Raw genomic sequence first — 26,272 nt, 5'->3', positions numbered from 1 at the left:
ATAACAGTAGCTGTAATTGCAATAACTTAAGACACTTACACAAGTGTAATTAGGCACAGGACTAATTTATTCTGGATCCATTTGATAACCATGCATAAAAGATGTCAAAGCCGGAGACAGAAGTGGGTTTTATTCCAGAGGTCTGAATAATTTCTATATACCTGCATGGTATATAAGTTGGGCCATGGCTCCCCGTTATTTAACTATCGTTTTGCACACATTCTCTAATTAATTAACTGTTTCAGAATAATCTTACCTCCAACTCCAGGTCCTGAGGTTCTGCTTCTGAAAGCGGTATTGCTGCAATCTTTGTTATCTTGCATACTTCATGATCTCCTGGAAGCTTGCCAACCACTACTTTTTGGCGAACAAGAAGCAGCCACCATGGCAGGTCTGTAAGAAACCCACATCTACTAGTACCACAGCAGATGGAAGTACTTCTCATGAATTCTAAGTTTATTTTCTGCTATCAACTCACATCTGACTTATGGGGACCCCTGGTGGGGTTTTCAAGGCCAGAGGCGTTCAGAGGTTCTACTGTCTACCTCTGTGACATGACCCTGGTATTCCTTGGAGGTCTCCCATCCAAATACTTGCCAGGGTCGACCCTGCTTAGATTCTGAGATCTGACGAGATCAGGCTAGCCTGGGCTACTGGGAAACTAAAATTGCCCTGGCAGACTGCTCCAGGCCCCAAAGTTCCCTGACAAGTGCTAGACAAGAAGAATGTGTCCTCTTTCACCACTGCCCCCTGTGAAGGGCAGGCTTTAAACGCTGTTTAAATGGAGGTAATATGCTGCGTGGTTTGACCAGGGTCATCTTCACCCCAACTTTCTACTGACAGACTGAATCTGGGTGGCCTTCTAAATGCAGCTATTTCATATGAGACAGCAGGGAAATAGGATTAAAATTGTTAATTTTTATTCACTACAAACAATAGGAGAAACAAACTTGTTCAGGAAAGAGGCCTGAAAACAATTTACAGGTAACAGTGCTTTTGCTGGGCTCATTAAGTTTTAACATTTCAGTCATCAATTCCTGCGTGGACAGTTATCAGCCAAGCTTCTATTCTTCAGGTGAATACTGGCCTTCCCTCAACATTAGGAAACTCGCAGTATAAATCTGAGTCCCACCCCAAAAGTACAAATCTTTAGCCAGTTTCCTTCAAAACTGCGCTTTGAGACAGTGATAGTCTCTTCCTGAAGCATTCACTATGCTAGCCTGCCTTGTCACAAAAGACAGCAGCTGAGACATGCAAAGTCTCCCGAGAGACCATTTTCGGCCTTCCCCTCCAAGCACAAATCCTGTCTCCATACATTTTTTAAAAAATATTTTATTAGGTTTTGGGGTAATACATAGAAAGGGAAAAGGGGGTAAGGAACAATGGTCTTAATGGGTTAGAAGAAGATTGGGTTAGAAGAAGAAACATTAACTCCCACACTCAAAGCAGATTCTGCAACATCCAAAGCTTCCTAACTACAGGTTCTCTCCAACTTAACTTTCTGATCCTAACAGAACTTTCTGATCCTATCGGAACTACAGGTTCTCTCCAACTTAACTTTCTGATCCTATCGGATCAGAGCTGAAAGTGGAACAGCTTTTTCTCTCTCACTCCCCCCCCCACCGCCCAATCCTGCTTCCTCAGCCATCTATGGGCCCTGTGGTTGTTAGCTGCTCCGCACACACACACCAACCATGCACACAAGGGACTGGGGACTGACAGAAACAGACATGACTAGGATTGCCAACCTCCAGGTAGTAGCTGGAGATCTCCTGCTATTACAACTGAACTCCAGCCGATAGAGATCAGTTCTCCTGGAGAAAATGGCCGCTTTGGCAATTGGACTCTATGGCATTGAAGTCCCTCCCCAAACCCCACCCTCCTCAGGCACCGCCCCAAAAATCTCCCACCGGTAATGAAGCGGGACCTGGCAACTCTAGACATGACCCTTGCAGAAAACATCCATCACCTCCCACCCATAGTATGAGGTAGCCCTGGGAGCAGCCAGCACACCCACCAGGGAACTTGGGTTGAAAAGAAAGGAATACAGCAACGCTTAGCTGAAGCTGTTTCTTGTCCATTTACCCCAGGATTGTCCTGGCCCATTTCCAAACGGTTTATATAGGCCCAGCAGTCCTGCAGCTTACTAGCAGGGAAGTGAACAGCATCTCTTTGCTTGCACTGAGGCATTCTGAAGAAGTGAGCTGTGGCTCAAGAAAGCTCATACCCTACCAGAAAATATTTGTGTTAGTTTTTAAGTTGCTACTGGACTCTTGCCCTTTTCTACTAAGGCATTCTAGGTCAGCCTCTTCAAGAGGCAGTTCACAACAATTTTATATCGTAACTCAAAAATAATGTTCAGTGCTGCACTAGAAAGACAAAAGAAACCAAACTGGAAGGTGTTATCTAGTGGATGGAGCACACATCTTTCAGGCATCTTTCTCTCTGGAAGCTGTAAACATCTGGGGAGAATGCTTACAATACGCTAGGTACACAGGATGAGAGTTGGAGCAGAATTTTTGTATCTAGCCTGATTTGTATATCAAGCGACATGGTGTTTTTAAAAAACTTTTATAGAAAACTAGGTCTTCTGGTGGGTGGGGTTGGATGGTTTGCTTTTAAGTCATATACAATCAGCAACTCTCAACTGAGATAAACTTATTTTCTATCTTAAAGAGATGATGAATAAATTAACCATTCCTTAGCATCCATGGCATGTTAGTCCTGATTCTATTATGATTTAAAAAAAAAAAAAACCTTCACAGCTCTTTTTAGAAATAACCATGCATTGTTACAAAAGTAATGCACAGTGCTGTTCACAACTTCGCAAAGCCAAGCCAGTTACTAATAAACATAGGCAAATATGAAGGCCTTTGAAACTCATTCAGCATCCTGAAAGCAATTTTTCTCCTATACTTCCAGGTTGCTAAGAAGCCTTTTATGTATTTACAGCCTGTGCTCTTGATTATGAATCAAGCATAATATCAAAGCTCAATAATTGTCTTACTAAAAATTGCTACAGAGCTCCGTTACGCAAAGGAGTAAAGCGATATTTCCAGCTCAGCTTCCCAAAGAACCAATAGCTGCTAATCTGCTTTCAGCACAGCAGCAACGCAGCATGGTTGTTAACTTGGACACAACACACTGAGACTGCTTATAAAAGTTTGATCAGATACTACATTTAAGCCAAGGATCGCTTTCAACCAATGCCTGCAGTTACTCCAGTGCTAAGTGCCTTAGCTTCTGTGTTCAAAGTGTTCAGTGCACAAAAATTAAGCTACAGGTCAAGACTACAACAGATATTATTTGTAGCCTTTTATCTGATAGAGTATGTGCTGGTATGCACAAAACTGAGGTGTCATCCAACTGTATTGAGGCAGGCATAGAACAGACATAAAAATGTTTTCCTTCCGTAATACCCGACCTCAGAAACACACATATTTACATACAATACAAACAAACCTGAAAAGTAGTATCTCTGTTGTCACCATTAGTAGCTACAGAAAATTGTAAGGCAATGCAGTCTGGAAATTCCCTTATTAAAACGGGAAAAATGGGAAATATACATACAAAATGAAACCGACAGTACACCATTCTATATACTATGCAGAATGAATGCCCAGGTCAATACAATGGAATTCCAAAATATAGAACTTAATTACATGTGGGAGTCCTATTTTAACACACATGCACAAAAAACGTCATGTGTATAGTAAAGGTCATCAAGGAGAAGGCAACATTATCTACTCAGAAGTCCTATTTTATTCAATGGGGGTCACTCTCAAGTAAGTGTTCTTAGGAATGCAGCCTCTCTCCCTGGTGTACTAGTTTGGTACTTGAAGGGGCTTTTTACAAGGGGAAGCATTCAAAACTAAGACCTACAGTGGTACAAGATCAGAATTCTACAAGTTCAATCTATCATGTCATTCTGTTCAATTGTTCTGACTCCACTATTAATCCAAGAGTTTCAGACAGTCTCCTAACTAGTCACATAGCATGTTATGTAACTATTCTCTTTTCAACTAGAGATACTTACTGCTCCAAGGACATGGGAAAAGCTTTTTTTCCTCCCTTCCCCCTCTATGAGGTTAATACATTCTTGCAACATCTTCATTACAGAAGCAAAAGAAGGCTAAATGTCACCTGCATTACTTTTCTAAGAAAAGAATACATGGTACAAGCCTTGCTTATCCAAAATTATTATGGTTCTATCCTACTTTTTAGACAGTTGTGTCCAGTCACTCATAAATCTATTCTGTTTGCAAAAGAATAACTGGCTAAATCAGATAGCAGAAAAGCCCACTTATATAGTGAGCAGGAAAGCCCACTTACACAGCAATTTATCAAACTTTGGGCCATAACAGACATGTAATCCAATATACCGTTTAAGTGATACTAGAAATAACTCAACTATTCAGAGAATTTCATTCAAACAAGCAAACAAACAAACTAATCAGGGTAACAAACTAACACTGAAAACCAGTGCCTCCTAACCTTATCTTTACAAAACACTACTTGAGATTTTTATATAAAAGCTAGGATTATTAAACAGACTGTGGGGTATAACTTAATATCTGTCAGGTGGTGAAAGAATGTCCCAAAATCATTAATAAGGGGGAGGAGGGTCCTCCTTCTGAAACCCCAACATAACACTGCTTGGATGGAACGCACCCTGGAATTTGCTGCTGGACTTACAGCCCTCTTCAACACATTGGGAAAATCATTCTCCATACGCTGGGAGGGAAAGGGGTAGGAAAAGCAAGCAATGAAAGTATAAGGAAGGAGAGCAAGTGGGAGCAGGGCAATGATGGGATGTTGAGGTGGAGGGAGCCAGGAAGGGATGGAAAATGAAGCAGAAAGAAACGTAGCAAAGAAAAGGAAAACAGGGATCTACAAAGGGAGGTGGGAAAAGTAACAGGCAGAACAAAAGACTGGAGAAGCAGGGGGAAAGGTAGGAGAAGCAGAAAAGCATGGATGAAATAAGACTGCCACTTCCCAAAGGTCCCATCTCATACACTTAACAGCCATGGGTTCCCCCTATGTGCATCAAAACATCTGCAAAGGAGGGTGCATAAAAGGGTATGGTGGGTATTTCTGCCAGTCTGAGAAAACATCCAGGTTTGTTTGTAGAAGTTTCCTGAAACAGCACAGGGAACACTGAATGATGGGGAAACTAGTACAGAATACTAATTCCTAAGTAATGCCTAACAGAATGATAGCATATCAATATCAAGAACAGATTTGTTTTCCTCCAGCAAACATCAGTGATGAGTTAATACTTTATTTATAAATTTATTCCAGCATTAGCTTTCATGAGTTAGAGCAAACTTCTTCAGATTCTTATTGGCAGAAAATCATTTTGAAGATTTTACAACAAATCAGAGAAGGGGAAAAGGAAGGAAGGAGCTGGAGCAGAGAAAGGCTCGGTTTGAATCCTGTCAAATCTTTCCCTGTGCAAGGGACTGAAACAAATTTGGTTATTACACCTAATGGATGGTGAGTTAGGTCAGAAGTTCCAGCCTCTCACTGGGCACAGATAAGCACAGTATAATGAAGTAGGATAAACAGGACTAGTCCAAGGAAGAAGCAGTCTGAAGAGTAAGAAAAATTACCTGACATTAGTAAAGGGTTACAGGATGATAGAAGATGTTAAGAAGAGCCAACCATAGTGTTTTAAAAGTGGGTCCAATTGAGCTTTTAGAAATTAAAGTAAACCCAAGTTTCTGTTTAGGCCCAAATGAGAGACAGAATTAATCAAGAAGCTAAGCACCAATTCACAACTTGGGGAGAGGGGGGTGCTTTGTTTTTTTGAGAACAGTTGACTTTCGGATTAGCAACTGTATTTCAAGAGAGACAAATTTTCTCCACTAGATTCTGACTGTTATGGGGGGGTTTTATATCAGACTTGTGGAATATTTTTTTTAAATCTTTTAGGTGCGATAGGACTTCTGTTTTATTGCCTGTATGACAACTCAATTCAATGACAGAATGCCAGGATTCACAAACAGTCTTGAGCAACATGCACAGCACCATAGCCATCTTTGTTCTATTACAGAACTAACACCGTCACTTTATTTTGAAATAAAAGCTAGTGCTATGAGAAGTTTTTTTTCCCTAGCAGAACTAAAAATTGTACTTTGTGGCTTTGACCATTAACTGCGTATCAATTTGCATTTCATGTGGTCTCACATGAAATATTTCAGTGTGCACCAGGTGAGTCTTCAGTACCATTTCTGACGCTATTCCATTAATAAAGCTGACCTTGCTTAACTTTTGCTGTATCGGCATAAAGTTTGAGGATACTACATTAAAAAAGCCTTTAGGGATGTTCACAATCAAAGAAAATTCCTCCTTCCTCTAAGGCTGGCTGTTTTTGGACCCCTTTTATTTATAGCATGTCATTTACCACTCTCAGATCAAGGTCTCTGGCTAAAAGAAATGTCTCTATTTTTAAATCCTGCCTATGGATACTTCCTCTGTGTCTTTATGTACTTGAGGACGCCATAACCTCCCTATCTATGAAACATCGTGCAAACATAATTTCTGATATGAATGAACTATGTACAGAGGAAATTATTTTATAATCAGATCCGAACACCGTCATACTAATTAGACTAACTGATGTGGCCTGTTCATTTGTCAGAGTTGCTGACAATGGCCATTTCAATCCCATCAATCTAGGGCAGTGAAGATTTGGCAGGACTTTGTTTTTCCTAGAAGCAAAAAAGCATTTTCAATTCTACCTTAAAAGCCACTGTGCCAAGGTAAAATATTTTAATTGTTCCATACCTGTATGAAGCTGAACTTTTCCAATAACTCCCTCTATCAGCCCAAGACATATTGGATTCCAAGCAAGGAGAAGGTCAGTAGCTGAGGGGAGAAAACAACAGTTACGAATAAAAACATGGAATTATGTAAACCACAGTCATGACTAACTCAAATCAGGCAAATTTAAATATGCCACAATTTGTATAATGTGTTTTAATAAGCATTTTCTCATTCATCTCTTATAGAAAGGTATGTTCTCATTTTCTGACATTAGTGTATCTAGTTTAAATGGTAGATTCATTTAGTAGTTAAGTCATTTTCACTTTTACACATACATTTGAACGATTACATTAAGATGACCAGATTAAGAGTACTCTCATTACTATTGGTTATGGTACAGCATATATGCATTTAAAAGCATCAAGCCTAGAATGGGAGCTTGCACAAATCGATCCAAACAGACGGACTACTTAGTTGAGGCCTGCACAACCTGTGCCACTAAGTAAAACAACCCATATATCCAGCACAGTGTCTCTGCAGGCACATATCCTGAGTGCAACTGTCTTGGCTCCCTCTTCCTGCAGCAGCCTGAGATCTCACTCTTGAGGGTCCCAAAGAAGGTTGTGAGCCACGGGCACAAAGAAAACAGAAGGACTGCACCAGTCAGAGACAAAAAAAAAAGGCAAAAAGCCAACGGTACAAATGAGGAAGAATATTTTATTATTCAGGTCAAAAATTGCCTACGCATTTCACAATAAAGCTTCTTTGGGGGAATCTGTAATATAATGCTCAATTATAAGAGAAGACTCCCATAACGGAAATTACCATAAATACTCGGGTATAAGCCGACCCGAGTATAAGCCGACCCCCCAAATTTGAGGCCAGAAAAGGGAATTTCTTATTGACCCGCGTATAAGCCGAGGGTCAATAAGAAATTCCCTTTACTGGCAATGCTGCGCTTTAAAATGGCGGCAGCCATTTTAGAGCGCAGGGATGATCTCCCCCCTGCCCCAGGTCGCCCTCCCGCCGGCCTCCTGGGCCCTCCTGACCCACCCCGACCCCAGAGACATCCAAGGGGGGGAGGGGGAAGAGCCCCTGAACCCCCTACTCACCGGGAGAGGCGGCGAATTGGCGGCAGCGGCGCGGCCTTCCTGGGCTGGCAGGAGGCCTCTCCAGGCCACTGCCGGCCGGAGGAAGGTACGTGGGCGGCGGCAGCCCGGCCTGCAGGGGCCTCCTGCCGGCCCAGGAAGGCCGCTGCCAGCCGGGGAAAGGAGCGCGGGCCTGGCAGCGATGGCGGCGGTGATGGCGGTAAGTTCCCCCCTCCCTCCTCCCCCCTCTACCGTATTGACCAGCGTATAAGCCGAGTTCGGCTTTTTCAGCCCTTTTCTGGGCTGAAAAACTCGGCTTATACGCGTGTATATACGGTATACTATAAAAGTTAATTACCAGTCTGCAAAAATGTTTTTTTTAAAAAAAAATCAAGTGTACAGTTAACAAGGATTAAAAAACAACTATTAAAAATAACAACCAATTAAAAACAGTAAGAGCTTGTTCCACTCCTATGATTGCATATAAAGAGGAGAAAGAAAAATCTTCTGAATGCAGAAGAGATAAGGTAACATGCCCCGCAGTAGGCAAGTTCTGGCATAACATTAAGAATCTTTTTCTTGTTTTCTATTAAAGAAAATACGATTAACCTGCTAGTTTTTCCAATGTCCTTTAAAGCAAGAATGCAAGATCAGAAAAAGATTCCTCGTTACAAATTCCTCTGAAGCAGCTTTAGAAACACATAGGGATTTTTTTTGTTTACCTAAATGACAAAATATCTTCCCCATTTGCACCACTGGCTGTTTAACTATTTTGATCTCCATAGCCGCATCATAGCCTCGAAATGCACCACACTGGATCCAACTCAAGCTCCTGGCAGGATGTCTTATGTGGTTAGTGGGCTGCACGGGGAATAAACTGCACGGGCCTGTTTTACTGGATAATAAATCAGCCAGACTTTTATATCATTTGCAGTAAAACTAATGACCTTTGCATGTGCTTTGATGTGCATGGAGCTATGCTGACTTTGCCCTTCGCTGCAATGGACGGGAAAATGCTACAGACAAAGGAAGGCAGCAATGAACTCTTACACACCCCTAGAGAGTCTTGCGCTCTTCTTCGGACAATCCCCTGGTAATTCCTGCCCCAAAAGTCCATCTGGCTATCCTCAACCAGGGCCACAGCCTTTTCGATAGTGGCCCCTACCTGGGGAAACTATGTCTAAGGAGACCTGGGCCCTAACAGATCTTTCTCAGTTCTGAAGGGCCTGTTAAGACAGATATGGTCTGCCAGGCTTATGGCTGAGGACAGATGGCTTACATCCTTAGTGATTCTAGCTGCTGGCCTGGTCTCTGAACCTTCCTCATGCTCTTCTTCTCCTCTTTCCAGCCCCTTGGTTTGACTTTAACCAGGCTGTGTATGTGGGTTTATCTCCCCATACTGTGATATGTGATCTAAATACTAGAAAAAGAGTTGGTTTTTATATGCAGACTTTCTCTACCACTTAAGGCAGAATCAAACCGGCTTACAATCACCTTCCCTTCCCCACAACAAACACCCTGTAAGGTAGGTGGGGCTGAGAGAGCTCTTAATAGAACTATGACTAGCCCAAGGTCACCCAGATGGCTTCATGTGTAGGAGAGGGGAAACCAACCCGGTTCACCATATTAGTATCCGCTGCTCATGTGGAGGAGTGGGGAATCAAGCCCGGTTCTCCAGATTAGAGTCCACCACTCCAAACAACCACTCTTAACCACTACCTTTGATACTTTTTGCAGGACAATGATTCAGCTCAAACCCAACCCCTTTCTGACTATATATTACTCTTCCTACACACTTGACACTGAGAGACACTGTCCTTCAGTGTTACTCCTCTGAAGATGCCTGCCACAGCTGCTGGCGAAACGTCAGGAAAGAAGATAGCAAGACCACGGTCACACAGAACAGGAAGCCAAGCCATATTCATTCTTAAACTCTTTTTCTGTTAAAGTTGTGCTGATGTTTATGAATTTCAATGGTACCAACTATTTTGTCAGATTGCACAGAGAAGCCATTGAAATTCATAAACATCAGCACAACTTTAACAGAAAAAGAGTTTAAGAATGAATAAGGCTTGGCTTCCTGTTGGATTTGAAAGGCTTAATAGAACGCTGAAGTGAGGGGGGGATCAGAGTAGCTTCAGGTGACTCTCCTTAGAAGAACCCCTAAGATTGGTAAAGATTGGTTCAGGGTGCCCCCATCCATTCTCCACAGTTTCCAATGGAAAAGATGTGGCCCCATAAAATTGGACCCCTGACCCAATCTTCACCGAACTTGGGGGGGCGTTCTTGTAAGGAGAGTCATCAATAGCCATGCTGCAAATGTGGTGTCTGTATCTCAAAAAACCACACACACCCTGAGCCCCCAAAGACTTCCCAATGGTTTCCTTATGCTGGGAAAATCTTCTCTCCGTGATCCTCACCTCTGACATAGCTCAACGTTATGTCAATGGGGGATCTTTGCGGGGTTCTGTGGGGGTTGTTTTTCAAGATAGAAACACCACATGTGCAGCATAGGTGCTGGTGACTCTTCTTACACAAACCCCCAGGTTTGGTGAAGACTGGGACAGGGGGTCCAATTTTATGGGGCCCCAAACAGAAAAAAATGGGGGCAGATAAAACTGGACTCCCTGACCCAATACTTTAGCAAACTTGGGGGGTTCTTCTCAGGAGAGTCCCCTGAAGTGATGCTGGAAATTTGGTGCCTCTATCTCAAAACACGGCCTCCCCAGAGCCCCGCAAAGATTCCCTTAAGGTAAAATGGATCTGGAAAATCTGGAAAAATCCACACACAAAAGCTTTTTCGGATTTGCCTTTTCCACTCCATTGAAATAATGCCTCTTTTTTTGGTTCAGCATATCCAAATGTACACCTCTACTCTTAAGTATAATGCATCTCCCAGCTCTTGTGTCAGCTAGCAGGATGAATTGGGAAGGAATTACCACACTTGCCAACCAAATAAACTTATTTGCTTTGTTATATATGACTCCCATGTCATCCTCAACCCAGATTACCCACGACACACTCTGTAGGACCCAAGGGAAAGGGCATCTGGATTTGTAGTGGATGTGCTCTCTATTTCAGGATTTAAAAATCCTCTGTATTTGTCAAAGTAGACACACTACAGACAACAAAGCCACATCACCTCACACACTTAAAGGGGACAGTGAAACTGATATTAAGTAATATAGAAGGAGGGTGTGGGTGGTGCGGTGGTGCACAACTCTTCATCTGGATGGATTTATTATTGATAAAGAGGGATAAAATCCAACAACAAGAAAAAGGCCTGGTTCAGGAGAGTACGAAAAGTATTCATTGCCAGTTTTTTAAAAAGTTCAAAAAGCCCTGTAGTGGCATGAGAAAAATGCAGAGAAAGGACAGCTGAGGGAGATAAAGTATGCAGAAAACTCCCATGTGGATTTCACCTCTGCAAATGCAGAGGTCGTTTGGACCAGCAGTGGGACAACAGGGAAACTGAGAATCCTCGTTTTGCTCTACAGGCTGAATCACAAAGGCTCACTATTTACGTATTTTTAAAGTCTAGTTCAGTGGTTCCCAAACTGTGCTCCACAGAGCACTTGGTGCTCCATGAAACATCTCCTAGTGCTCCATGAAGAGATTGGAAAGAAAAATACTACTGTCATTTGGTTTGGTATATAGGTGCTAGGTGAAAATTAGTGCTTTTTCTCCTGAAAAGTGCTGGTCTAGAGCATGTAATCATAAGCTTTCATAAAACAAGGTTTGCAACTTCACTTTTGACCCAGCTACAAAGCAGCAGAACCCACAGGAAGCAGTAGGATGCATCTCTGCTTTTTGCTGTTATAAGGACCAGATGAAAGTGGGTAACAGATTTCGACAAGGAGAGTGTTCCATTTTCTTTTCTCATAACTCTCAACAACTGCCCTTCTCGCTATGGCCAGGAGAGACATGACGATGGGAAACCCCTCAAGATCCAAATTCCTAACGCAGCAATCTAAAACCTCTTTTCCAATATCTACCTTCAGCTTTATTTTTTAAGCTTGATTCCAGCTTTCAAATGGGAAAATAACTCTATAAAATAGTTTATGTTCTATAAACATGAGCTGCTCAGACTTCATAATCACAATACAGTATGACATACCACTGAAGTATGCATGCCGGCACTGTCCAACCAGTTCTCTGTGTATATAACTATATATCCAAATCAACGTGCAGCATGATCATACCCTGAGTATGCAGAAAGCTCAGGACAATGCAGTAACTGCCAATATACGTGCTAAGTATATTATGGATCTAGGCTGAATTCAGACATTTGGGTGTTCTTCATCAGGTCTTTCGCAGTAACCAACAGTACAAGTTGTCTGGCGGAATCCAACACGTTATGCTTGATGCTTCCATCAAGCTGCAGAATAACTGCTTGGTGGAAATGTTGCAGTATCAGAAGCCTCAGCCTAGCCCTGCTACATGGGGAATTAAATTTCATTGCGGGGAGGGGGGAAGTGAAGAGAAAAATCACATCTGAGACCACCCACAAGCAACTGTCCAAAAATTGCGAACAGGTTATATGTACCTGCATTGGTCCACAGAAAAATCCACAACACAATTATTAGGACCAACCAAAAACAGGACAGAATGAAAGCTTTGACATTTTCCAGAACCAAACAAAAAATGGGGGGGGGAGTGGGGTTAAACAGGCCATGATGGAAAGGTCTCTGGTATGCATTTTTTACATAATGTGTCATCTAAAGTTGCACCACAGTCCTCTGGAAAGAAGGGAAAATGTTATCCTCCCACTTGGGAAAATAAAAGCCAGTGATTAACCTCATGTCTCTCCAAGACCAAACAGAATAAACAAACTTAACACTATCATACAATAACAGGACTATTTCCCTTTATATTCACTAGCTATCATACACTGGAACCAAATATATATTCCCTCTTTGATTTAATGTACATTAGGGATTTTAAAATACATATCCATATTAATATTTACTAGAAGATAACGCTTTCATTAAGAACCTATTTCCTTTGACAATGTGGTCTAAAGTGTAGTTTTCTAATGTGGGCAGCCTGGTTTCTAGTTTGGCTACTTGTGCATGGGAATGGGCCATGATTCAGCTTGAGGCCAGCGTCTTCACAAACAGAAGGTCCCAACTTCAATCCCCAATACCTTAATTTAGATAGCAAGGCTGGAAGGTAACTACCAAAAGGACACCAAACTAGATGGTCAAGATAAAAGATTTAGATGTCCTAGAATTTAGCAAATTAGGGGTCCAGCAAAGTAGTAAGAAGTAAATATCTGAGTACTGGAAAGGAACAACTTTGTAGACCAAACTCATTTTTTAACATCATATTCACAGCTGAGCACAAGCAAGAATGGTATGTCATGAAAGCAAGTTGGCAATATACAAGATTATACAATATACAAGAACCTTCACAGGAACAGGGATTCTCCTGTTTTTGCAAGAACAAGTTTCTTTTAATATATGTTTCCTTATGGTACAGAAAATGTCCTAAAAAACTCCTGCTACTATTCAGAGAAGACACTCCCATTATTTCCCTTATACTTTTTGGAAAAATGCATCACACAAGTGAATAAACATAACCTAAGAAGGTAGGTTTTCAAACTTTAACTGTACTGTCTCAGCTATCAAAAGATGGAACTTTTACCTGGAATACAACAGCAACTGAATGTATACACCAGCTTCCAAAACAAGCAGAAGGATAAAACATCACCAGCCAAAATATTGGAAACGGCTGAAAGTTCATATCACATCCTGGAGAAGCTACAAGAAGCAAAAGAGCCTTTAGAGCTCCTAGGAGACTGACCCCATTTTCAAATGAAGCTGAACTTTAAAACCTTAATTTAAAATGTTTAAGATATTTAAGATTATCTTGCAGAGAAAAACACTAAACGCTATCCAAAATTCTGATGTTACACAAAAAGGAATTCCAAGAACACTAAATATGTATGTCATTCTGTTTAAGTGGAGTCACTTTTCAGACTAAGAAAACAAAAAACGTCAATTCTGATGTCAACCACTGATGAAGCAATTGGAGTTCGGGGGCTTCTGAATGCAGTTCAAGCAAGCAGATCCAGTGGAATGAGAACTGAAAAGGAAAGTCGCCATTCTTTTCTGCAGAGGCTCAGTAGCTCAGTATAAAAGAATCAGGAGAACGACTGCTTGTGAAGAACAAGGGATGAATTTATAGTGTAGAGCAAAAAAAAAAAAGGAAATTAGCTTTGGTGATAAACCAGTCTGCCTACTAATTTCAGATAAGCTAGCAATCAGCTCACCACACTCTTCCATTCTTTGTGAATGAGAAAAATGAGATCCTCTGGTGCTCTACAGCATTCCAATTGATGAATTATGTAACCTGAATTAGCTTACATGTTTGCCATGTAGAATCTACATTTATCAAGCCAAGTTTATCAAATTATTCTTAAAGCAACAATGACCAAATACAAAACATCCAGTCATGAACATTTCACATTTTTAGAGTGCTATTCTCCATTGGAAATTAAATAAGGAAAAGCATACTTGAAAGAATGTGATTGAAGGCTACCGTCATTTTTAAATGCATGAAGTGTGATCAGAGCATACATTCTGATTGGAGCCTGCATAACTTAACCTCAGTGTATCACACATAAATTCATACACTGCTCTCAGCAACATGAATAACAGCCTCATTTTAGCACAATTGTGTCAAGTAGAAGTCATATCCTGTCTCTGGTAAATCCAGCTAGCTTGGTTATGCAGATGCTCAACCAGCCTACACTAGAATAGTACTGCCAATGCAACCCCAGGCTTATTCTGAGTGGTACATCACCATTTGGATTTGACTATGTTTCAAAAAGTCAGACAAGTAAAAACCAGAATAGGGGTGGCAGAACCATGAATCCCAAGCCACCGCATAAATGTAGTTAAACGCTATAGACAAAGAAGAAACTATTATTGTTTCTTAGGGCACACCAGACATGATACCTGGATTTCTGTGAATGGAGCTCCCAGTGAAGTTTTTTCTTTAAACAAGCAAAATGGGCTCAATTCAGACTGGGGCTCCTGATACAAAGGAAGGAGGGGTTTAAGCTTCCCTGCTTAACATTGTCCCCAACAGAAAATGACCCTGCAGAGGTTATACATGCTTCTTAAGAGGAAAACATGCAGATACTCATAAGGGTGCCCATTAATCTGGTCCAAAATCACATGGGGAAAGGCTTCCATATGCATGCTATTTAATCAGGAAAAACTTGGGCGCGCCATTAACTAAACTCGCAGCATCTCAGAACCTAGAAGCTAAAAAGTGGCAGCAGCAATAACTGTGAGGTGCAAAAAGGGCCAGCAGTCTGGCTTCATGTTGGAGGAAGAAAAATAAATGTGAGTTAGATTAAAGTTTAAGAGAAAGTGACAATGTGGAATGTTTGGGAGATTTCTGGTGGAAACCAGAGCACAGCTGGTAAGGGCAAATACTGCAGAAGCAACAATGCAATCTCAGAAGAAACTACAATTTGAAATACTGTGTAGTTCCCCCTCCCTTATATCCAGTTTGGTAGTTCGAGATCTCCAATGAAAGTAGTTTTTTTTTAATTCCCAAAATCAAAAGAGTTATGCTTTGTGTAAGCAAAGAACCATTTCAATTAGATTTAACGGAATGAAATATTTCCCGTTTCAAGGTAAGATTAGTAACTACTCGGTTTGGGAAGAACAAACCATCAGCTGTCAGAAGCTTACACAGTTGCAATTCAGATGCTATTCTAAATACTGCTGGTGACAGCAGCATTGGTGCACTGATTCCTATTGTACTTAGACAATTTAGATAGATCAGTTGATACTACTGGTTCAGCTCAGCAACAAAGAGATGAAACAAACAAGTGTTGGCACTTTGCCACTTATTAGAATGAAGCCATAAGTTATGTCAACTTTATGCCTTATGGAACAGTACCAGAGTTTTCCCTATTGCCTCCCCCCCCCCCCAATTTCCCAAGCTGGGAGGGAAGGCGGCATGGTATAGCCTGATCTCTTCAGATTTCAGAAGCTAAGCAGGGTCAGTACTTGGAAGGGAGACCTCCAAGGAAGACTTTACAGAGGAAGGTAATGGCAAACCACCTCTGCTATCACTTGCCTTGAAATCCCCTTGCTGGGGTCGCCATTAAGTCAGCTGCGACTTGACAGTGCTTTACACACACATTTCCCAAGCTGTATATGCACAATGTCTTAGCAGCATAAATATGAAGACAAAAAAGTAAATTATACAGAAAAGCACATTGCACTTTAAAAACAGATTACCAAAGCACAATGAAAGAATTAAATTTCAGATTCAGCCATAAAACATTTAAGAAAGGAGAACTTGTATTTTAAGATGGACATATGGATTTGAACTAATTAAGCCCTGGTGACATCAATGAAACAATTTTCTGAAACCCAAATGCTAAGGTTTGTTGAATACAGTTCAGTTTCTCAAGGTATACATGAACTGTCCTATTGACTGTGATCTCTGTCTTGCTTTAAAAATATTATAGGAGAGTTCTATTGATAAAGACAGCCATGTTGGATCAGACCAACAGTCCTCTGGGTCTGGAATTGTCTTCCAAACATTATCTTTATTGTCGCTAGGAAATTAAGAAGATCTAAATCTCACACACACATATACACAGTGTCATCTCAATTTCTGACAGTCAAATGTACCCTGGAGAGCCAGTGTGGTGTAGTGGTTAAGAGCAGTGGTTTGGAGTGGTGGACTCTAATCTGGAGAACCGAGTTTGATTCCCCACTTTCCCACATGAGTGGCAGATGCTAATCTGGTGAACCAGGTTGGTTTCCCCACTCCTACGCATGAAGCCAGCTGGGTGACCTTGGACTACCGTAGTTACTGTTCTATTAAGAGCTCTCTCAGCCTCACAGGGTGTCTGTTGTGGGGAGGGGAAGGTATTTGTAAGGCGGTTTGGTTCTTCCTTAAGTGGTAGAGAAAGTCGGCATATAAAAACCAACTCTTCTTCTGTTTCCAAAGAGAGGTTTTGCTCTTGACAGGAATTTAATCTTAGAAAATACAAAACTAATGTCAATCTTATGCATCAACCCTAGTGGTTTTAGGTCTTCAAAGAATTGCTGTTTTATATACGGAATGCCTTTAAAATTCCTTACTAACAACTTTCTTAAAATACAGTACCATTTTTCAGGCTGTTCTTTTGACATGTAGCTTTGATGATGAGTAAGTGCGACACAAATAGATTTGTACTTGCCTCAAAACACCTTCAGTCACCACAGAAGCGAGCTTCATGACAGCAAAAACTGAATACCTGCCAGGCTACTAAAGAAAACGTCCCATTAAACAAAAATAATGGGAAACACTTGTACATAAGAATATATTTGAAGTCTGGCTTAAACACCACACCTAGCCAGGGTTTTACTTAAAGGTAACTATGGCCTTGCATATTATGCAGCACAGCCACTCTCTTCTCTCTCTTCTCAATGCTTGCCAAATTAAGAGTAAACCATAGTTTAAGCAAACATAATGGGACATTTCTAAATTCATCCTGGTTCTGTTTGAGACATTCAGCTTGAGTAGTAACCCTTAGATAGTTCCCCCCACTTGGAAAGGTACAGTCACAAAACCAACGCTATGACTTTTGTAAATGAAAGCACTCTGCAGCACTACCTAGTACCATTATTACATCCACCGGAAATGAAGTCACAAGGTCATGTGACTGGAAGAAAAGTTGGCTTTTATATGCCGATTTTCTCTACCTTTTAAGGGGAATCAAACCAGCTTACAATCTCCTTCCCTTCCTCTCCCCACAACAGACACCTTGTGGGGTAGGTGAGGCTGAGAGAGTTCAAAGAGAACTGTGTCTAGCCCAAGGTCACGCCACTGGTTTCATGTGTGGGAGTGTGGAAACCAACCTGGTTCACCAGATTAGAGTCCACCGCTCATGTGAAGGAGTGGGGAATCAAATCCGGTTCTCCAGATTAGAGTCCGCCACTCTTAACCACTACACCACGCTGGCTCTGGATAATACAGTATGCTACAACCTTCCCAGAGGTTGAGAGTAAAACTGGTAAGATCGAAATCAGGAATTGTTCAATTGTCTGTTCAGTGGCAAACACAAGAATTTTGGACAAAGGTCCCCTGTGACGTTGGTGAAATGAATGTTTTCTTCTTTAAGAAAACTACAGTTGAATATACAAGCCTTGATTCAGTAATCCCCAAGGGCAAGCTATTTTGACAAGTTTCATATGTAGACTCAGGCAGGAGACAGACATATTAGTAGGCAATTCTATAAAACATTGCTTGTATCCTATAGTTAATGAGTATTTCAGTCTGCACAAGTGAAAAACTGCTAGTCTACGCCTCTTATTGTCCTGATATGCTGCAACAGTTTCTTCCAGGCAAGAAAGTTGCTACATGGAAAAAGTTCAAAAGTGTTATCACCTTCTGTAATCTGCAGCAGGACAAATTGTGTCACATGATTTCTCTGAACATACACATAAAAAGTTAATTTTAGTATCAAAAACAGACTATACTGATATGTTGCTACATAAAAAATGCAAACAATGAAGAAGGAAAGAAGAGGGCTGGCATTCACCAGTAGCACTCATGTAAGTAACTTCAAACTTAGAAACCTCAGTTTTTAATATCAAGAAAAATGAAACCTACATAGAACTTAAACATTCGAAGTGTTATATCTGCCATTTAGATTATAGGTATGTCTAGCAGAAACTGACTTCAAACCAAAAGGTTCAGCTCTGAAGGACCAAGATGCTCCTCTATCTGTTACCTGCATACTGCGATCATGCCTTCCCTACTAGCTCCAGTGTATTCTTTGCGCTATTAGATCACCATGGAACAATGAAAGTTTTTGCTTACATTCCAATGTCGCAATGTTTGTGACCAATGGTAAAAAATAATAAAATGCAACTGGATATAGATATGAACACACAAGGAATATGAGAGTGACTGATGCATGAATATATAATTGCGTCTGAATTTGAGTGGCAGCTGTGGTAGTTAGATAAGCACATTAAGCTGCAATCTGCAAGAACTGTTTATAATTAATTCCTAGTTCCCAAGTAGAAAACATGTTGGTCATCATATCCCCCATATGACAGAGTGGAAATGCTCTACTTATCTTACACGACTTAATCAGTGCAAAAGAGAATCACAGGCCTGCAGCTAAGCCATGAGAGAGACCTTTTTATAGTAAAATCAAGTTGATGAATAATGAAAAATTAGAAAAACAAATCTATGCTCTGATTACATATTTTTAAAAATCACTCCCAAGTTTGTCACATGATATCTCAAATCAAGCACAACTTAATTTCCTGAAAATATGACCAAAGATTGAACACATTACTAGATTTTTATTCTTCTCTTTTTTTCCCAAGGTGGTTCCCCTAGCTACTTAATACCCACAAATGTTCACTGATCCAAGGTCATTTTCAAAGCAATCCAATGCACTCTTGGTGGTAGAAAGTGCCAAGTCACAGCTGACTTATGGCAACCCCATAGGGTTTTCAAGGCAAGAGACATTCAGAGGTGGTTTGCCATTGCCTGTCTCCCCATGGGATGAGAGTTTTGAGAGAACTATAACTGGCCCAAGGTCATCCAGCAGGCTTCAGGCAGAGGAGTGGGGAAGCAAACCTGGCTCTCCATATTAAAGTCTGCCGCTCTTAACCCCTTCACCACACTGGCTCTCAGTGCACACTTACCTTGGAGAAAGCCCCATAACCATAATGTAACTAACTTATGAGTAGACAGTCATTAGCTTGCACTGCCACTGAATTTCATGGCAGAGATGGATTTGAACCAAAAACTTCCAAGTCACATCATGCTGACATGTATGTTTAAGTCCTTATCAGACAATCACAATGTCATTTAATTCAAGAGACAAAGTCTTGTAGCGTAAAAATTAGAAAGCCAAGTTTCCCAGAATGCTGGCATGGTACACCATTTGTAGTGGGGTTTTAAACTTCCTACTTTTAGGAAACACTTTTCATTGACTTGTCTCCTGAGGAATCCTTAAATACCTCCCATAAATTCCTGTGCATTATAGAATGCACAGAATACCAAGCAGGCCTCTGGGACTTTCTGTTGCTGCTCATGAACTGAAAAGTATACAACATATTCCCACATCTGTAATTTGAAGTAAATTGGTCCAATGTATGCCATTACAAGTCTTTTCACTGAGAAAACCCAAGATTTCACCCACACAAAAAAACCTGGAAAATACTCATTGTTGTTAAACCAGTAGATCTCTTTGCTTTACATAACACTGTGTAAAACAACTACTGCCCTGATCTGGATGGCGCAGGCTAGCCCATCTTGTCAGATCTCAGAAGCTGAGCAGGGTCGGCCCTGGTTGGTATTTGGATGGGAGACCAGCAAGGAAGTTCAGGGTCACGATGCAGGGCCAAGCAATAGTAAACCTCCTCTGAACATCTCTTCTTGCCTTGAAAACCCTACAGGTTCACCATAAATCAGCTTGGACTTGATGGCACTTTCCCACCACAACAAACATCACTTGGAAACAATATCTGGTTATTATTCCAATAATTTCATTAACACAGAACCAAATGTCAGAGAAAAAGTGTAAAGATCACCAAAACAAGAAGCTTCTGTACAGAGGAATAAGAAAAATAGGTGCTCAGTTACTTCAACATGCATCCCACCTTCTAACGTCATGACTTCAAGACACTCATCAGGAATAAGATGCCCAGTAAAGTCTTCCTATTACAGACAGATCACGGCCACATCCTTGACTCTTGTAGAAACAGTCAGAAAACTTGAATTTGCAACATTGTCAGAGAAAGCAACAACCATTACATGCCTCTTGTAGAAGACATTGGCTAAATGTCACACTGACAGTGCCTTAGACAAATAATAGCATACACATTTCTTCTGTATGAACCTGTCAGGCTTCAGCAAATGCACGGCGTTTCAGGCAATAGAACTCAAATCCAGGCAGAGCAGCGATTCAAAGATTTATTCCGAAAGTCAGTGATTTCAGTAAGGAGACAAGTAAGGCTGGAATACATGACTGGGGGAGAGAGGATACATATATAGGGCTGATACAATAGGGTTACAGGAACAAAGAGACAATGTAGTCGTTTCCTGCCGGTAACGACTTAAGTAAAACTGAACAGAAACAATCATGAGCAATCACTGGAGGAGATGGCCGAGATCTCGGCTTTGTGCGCGGGACCCGATATCAGATCGGAGATTTACACAGGCGGGTCCCAATACAATGGTAAATCCCTGGCCGGAGCTCGTGTGCAAAACGGGGGCGGGGGCGGGGGCGGAGTGCACGGAGAACTCCATCTTGTTCGCGGTGAAACCATCGTGTTTGGGAACGGAGCTGTCAGAAGCCCTATCTGACAGAACCTTGCTCAAGAGTTGAAGACACATGGTCAAATTTACAATCGTTTTGTTCCTGCTTACTCTTAAAGAGATAAACCAAATTCTAACCTATTCTGTTCCTCTAATAATCTGTTATAACCTCACCTTCACCGCCTACCTGCCTGCCTTCTCCAGCAAGCTTACTCACCCCTCAATCCAAATAAAAAACTTTGACATCAAACCATTGAAACAATATCCTACTGTGTTACATTAAACATGTACCCACTATTAAAAGGAAACTGGGGTGGGATCTATGTGACAGAGGCGGAATACGTAAGTGAGGTGGGGCTAAACCTTTTCCCCTCCTTCACCTTACCTTATTGCTCTGAGTTTGAAACATTCACTCCCAGCCAGGAGAGGGCCTCACACACCCTGGTGATTTTTTTAAGACACCCTCTAACCCCCACTTTACATGTATATGAGTCAACATCTAAATACAATTGGATGACTCATCACATCTAGCTTGACCCTAAATGGAACAAGCATTTTTTTCACTAATTCTTTCCATTATAGGACATTGTGAAAAGCAAACTTTCTCATCAACCTTTTCCCAGTCAGCTCTGTCTTACATGTATCCAGCCCACACACAATCCTACATGACCATTACCAAACTGGTCAGGTAACACTGTAATCAGTCAGATTCACTAAGCCATTTTCCAACAAGCCTGTGCTCATAACAAACACTATTCTCACCCTCTTTGGTCAATCCCTTACCCCATTTGGAGAATGTATCTGCAAGCCCCTTGTCTCCCATTTCCTCCCCAACATCCAGTAGTAAAGCAGTATACTTTAATATACGTTGCAAACCCCTATCAAACTACCCGCCCCAAAGATGTTAAGAATAAACGAACCCCATCCTCCAACTAGTTTACCTATCCAGCCCTTAATCAATATAGAATGTGCACACCCTAAACCTTAACCCGAGACACAACCTCTATCTTCTTTCTTGTTACAGGTATAGAACTGTTATAAGGGGTGGGGGAGTGTGGAAATCCTCTTGTTTGACATGATGCTCCAGCCTAAGTGCATTTTAAAGGCATCAGAGAGTCCAATTCAATCCCCCACAGAGTACCTGCATGCGATTTATGTTAATTTTTATAACCTACATGGCAAGCCACAGGAAACCTCCTGAAAAGAGTGAAACACAATGACATCCAAAGCAATACATTACCTGTAAAAAAAGGAAAGAAGAGAGTAGCACTTCCTACAGTGCAAACCTTATGCATTGTGCCAGCAAGTGCAACAATGCCCCCAATGGATCACCAACAGTACAACCCAATAAAGAATTACTCTGCTCAACCTGATAACCCTTTCCACTACCAAACCCATATTTGGATTTGAATCTGTGTGCATAGGATTACATTGTTAACTGAACTACTGGAATGCATCAGCATAATGTATAAGAATTGCCCAAATACACAAACACACACGAGTAATATGTCATTATGCATGTCACTTCCTCTATCTCAGAATGTCCCCTGTATAGATTACTCATATCTGACGCCATCAAAATCAATGGATTTAGACTAGAATCACAGTCTACATATGATAGCACTGTAACGACAATATCTGATAGTGCACTCCAATTTGAAAAAACTATGCTGGAATAAGGTGTTACACTTCGGGAGGGGCTGTGGCTCAGTGGTAGAGCCTCTGCTTGGCATGCAGAAGGTCCCAGGTTCAATCCCCAGCATCTCCAGTTAAAGGGACTAGGCATGTAGGTGATGTGAAAGACCTCTGCCTGAGACCCTGGAGAGCCGCTGCCAGTCTGAGTAGACAATACTGACTTGGATGGACCAAGGGTCAGATTCAGTCTCAGGCAGCGTCATGCATTCATGTCAATTTAAAATGCCTTACTGTGCATTCCTATGGACAGTTACTCCAGTCTAAGCCCATTCATTTCAATGGTCGTGTGTGTGTGTGTGTGTGTGTGTGTGTGTTAAGTGCCGTCAAGTCGCTTCCGACTCATGGCGACCCTATGAATGAAAGTCCTCCAAAATGTCCTATCTTTAATAGCCCTGCTCAGATCTTGCAAATTGAAGGCAGTGGCTTCCTTTATTGAGTCCATCCATCTCTTCTTGGGTCGTCCTCTTTTCCTGCTGCCCTCAACTTTTCAATGGTCGTAGACTGGAGTAACTCTCCTTAGGATTGCACTGTTAACCACTTCGCCAATTGCAAGACCCAGCCAACCGCCTCACCGGCCCAAAATGCCCCCAGGGCACCCAACACACCGAGCGCTTGCCCATCCCAGGCCTCTCCTTCGAAGAACCTGCTTCCCAGCCCTCGCCGGCCGCCTCCTCTTCCCCCTCAAGCCCGAGACTCGCCGTTGCAAGCAGACTCGCTCCTCTCAAAAGCGCCCACCTTTCTCCTGCCCACCTGAGATGCTCCAGCAACTCCCCCCTCCCACTGCGAGAACACCCAACACACACACACCCAAAAAATAAACCAGCCTGCCCAGCCGGTCCCAAAGCAGGTGCGCCCCCTGCCGCCGAGGGCCGCCCTCAGCATTACCTTGGAAAGGGATAATTCACAGTAGTAGACAAGGGCAAGAGTCCGGACCAGTAGCACCTTAAAGACTAACAAAGATATTTTCTTAGTGGGTAGCTGTGTTAGTCTGTCTGCAGTAGTAGAAAAGGGCACGAGTCCAGTCGCACCTTAAAGACTAACAAAGATATTTTCTGCCAGAGCAGAAGTCCAGTAGCACCTTAACGACTAACAAAAATATTTTCTCAGTGGGTTGCCGTGTTAGTCTGTCTGCAGTAGTAGAAAAGAGCAAGAGTCCAGGAGCACCTTAAAGCCTAACAAGAATATTTTCTGGCAGGGTATCTGAGCTTTCGTGAGCCACAGCTCACTTCTTCAGATACTGTGGCTCACGAAAGCTCATATACCCTGCCAGAAAATATTCTTGTTAGTCTTTAAGGTGCTACTGGACTCTTGCTCTTTTCTAAAAATATTTTTCTGGCAGGGTGTGAGCTTTCGTGAGCCACAGCTCACTTCTTCAGATGCAGCTAGAATGTGAACCCACCCGTCTTTAAGGAGAGGAGAGTGAATTCAGACAAGCATCAGTATGTCCATGTGAACCGCAGGCGTGATGGGGTCAGGCGTGGCAGGCAGAAGAGCCTGGGATGCCCAGGGGAGAGATGGGTGCGGGGAAAGGGAGGAGAGGAGAGGAGGGAGACCCCTCTTCCGGACCCGCGCCTCCTTCCCCGGGCCGGCCCCCACCCCCCGCCGCCCGCCTGACTCACCGGGACGGAGCTGGAGGCTGCCGTCGGCGCGGTGGCCCCAGAGCGCCCGCTCGCCCTGCTGGAGGATGTAGTGGTCCTTGGCTTGGAAGAGCTCCATGCCGGGCCGCGGGGGGGGAGGGAGGGAGGGAGGGAGGAGCGCGCCTCGGCCGGCCGCGGAGGAGGGACGCCGCGCTCTCCCCGCAGCAGCAGCAGCAGCGCCGCTGATCCTGGGAGGGCCGGCGGGGACGCGCACAGCCGGCGCGCGGCCTCTGCCCCCCTCTCCTTCCTCGCCCTCCTCCCTTCGCCCCGCCTCTGTTGACGCTGCCGCCGTTCCTGTGGGCGCTTCGGCGCCGCCGGCGGGTTCCGGCGCGCCGACCACGTGACTACATCCGCCGGACCTTCTTTTTTTTTCCTTCTTAAAGGCGTAGCGGAGAGACGCCCTGACCTGGACGGCCCAGGCTAGCCTGATCTGGTCAGATCTCAGAAGCTAAGCAGGGTCAGCCCTGGTTCGTATTGGGATGGGGGACCGCCGAGGAAGACCAGGGTTGCTGGGCAGAGGAAGGCACTGGCAAACCACCTCTGATGGTCTCTTGCCATGAAAGCCCCAAAAAGGGGTCGCCATAAGTCGGCTGCGAATTGAAGTCACTTTACACACACACAGCGGAGAGACGCCGTGGAGGGTTCATTTCAAACATTTTGTTGGGTCATCTGCCCAACAAAACAAAAACGCTGCAGGCGAGATGCAATAAATTTAGGAAATGCTCTCCATTGAAAGAGAGCAGCGTGCTTGCAGCGGTACAGCAAAGAGTGGTTGCTCGGGTGAGCCGGTGCGCAGCTATTCCTGCACGAATTGTAGAGTTTAGATTGAGTTGGGTACAGATTTTATGTACAGCAAATAAATGGTCTGGAGAGCAATAGTGAGTATTGTGATACATTCTTAAAATGCGGAGTGCTTCATAGCACCAATGCACTAAATGACAGTTTATACATCCAACTGGTGCATGTAGCATAACAAGACAGTGATTCGTCTAAAACTGTATTAATAAGGTGCACAACTAGTAGGTTCTGACCTGGATGGCCCAGATCTCGTCTGATCTTAGAAGCTAAGCAGGGTCTGCCCTGGTTGGTATTTGGATGGGAGACCACCAAGGAATATCAGGATCAATACTAGGTTTGCCAGCTGTGGGTTGGGAAATACATGGAGATTTTGGGGGGTGGAGCCTGAGGAGGAGAAGGGAGGGGCTTCAGTGCCATAGAGTCCAATTGCCAAAGCAGCCATTTTCTCCAGGGGAACTGATCTCTGTCACCTGGAGATCAGTTGTAATAGCGGGAGATCTCCACTCACCACCTGGAGATTGGCAACCCTAGATTGGCAACCCAGAGGCAAGCAATGACAAGCCACCTCTGATTTTCTCTTGCCTTGAAAACCCTATGGGGTCACCATAACTCAACTGTGACTTGACAGCAAAATAAATAAATAAACATATGCTGATAGGCCTCGTGCCACTTGGCAAAAGCATCCACACATGAATTCTGGCCATTCACAGGACAAACTAACACAATCCAGACTACAACAGTGCCACACACAACCAATGACAAAAAATGAAGTGCATGTATAGCACATCAACCAAGATGGTAAGCCCGGCCACAGACAACAATTCACATTGTGTATCTATGTAGCATGTAATTATAGAATTATGCATTTCAAAAGACATTCTAGAGAGAAATACCTATGTAATTATGGTTGAAACTAAGGTTGCCCTGAAAACGACAGAGTAGATCAATCCAGGAAGTGAGCAAAACCACAGACTGTAATTGAAG

General features: G+C 42.7%; 1 protein-coding gene across 1 annotated transcript in view; it reads right to left on the bottom strand.

Annotated features, from left to right (window-relative positions):
* INPP5F (inositol polyphosphate-5-phosphatase F) overlaps positions 1 to 24,571 on the bottom strand; it is a 48,349-nt gene extending 23,778 nt beyond the window's left edge. The window contains exons 1-3 of the mRNA XM_056849939.1: positions 24,473 to 24,571; positions 6,790 to 6,870; positions 257 to 393 (exon numbers count right to left, since the gene is read on the bottom strand). Of these exons, the coding sequence (XP_056705917.1) occupies positions 257 to 393; positions 6,790 to 6,870; positions 24,473 to 24,569 (315 nt within the window). The 5' untranslated portion in view covers positions 24,570 to 24,571. The remainder of the gene's footprint in view (positions 1 to 256; positions 394 to 6,789; positions 6,871 to 24,472) is intronic.
* Positions 24,572 to 26,272: the final 1,701 nt, after the last annotated feature.

The sequence above is a fragment of the Euleptes europaea genome, chromosome 5 (genome assembly GCF_029931775.1).
Source record: "Euleptes europaea isolate rEulEur1 chromosome 5, rEulEur1.hap1, whole genome shotgun sequence".
Lineage (NCBI taxonomy): Eukaryota > Metazoa > Chordata > Lepidosauria > Squamata > Sphaerodactylidae > Euleptes > Euleptes europaea.
Note: the sequence above shows the minus strand (reverse complement) of the source record. Positions and strands in the feature narration are given on the sequence as shown.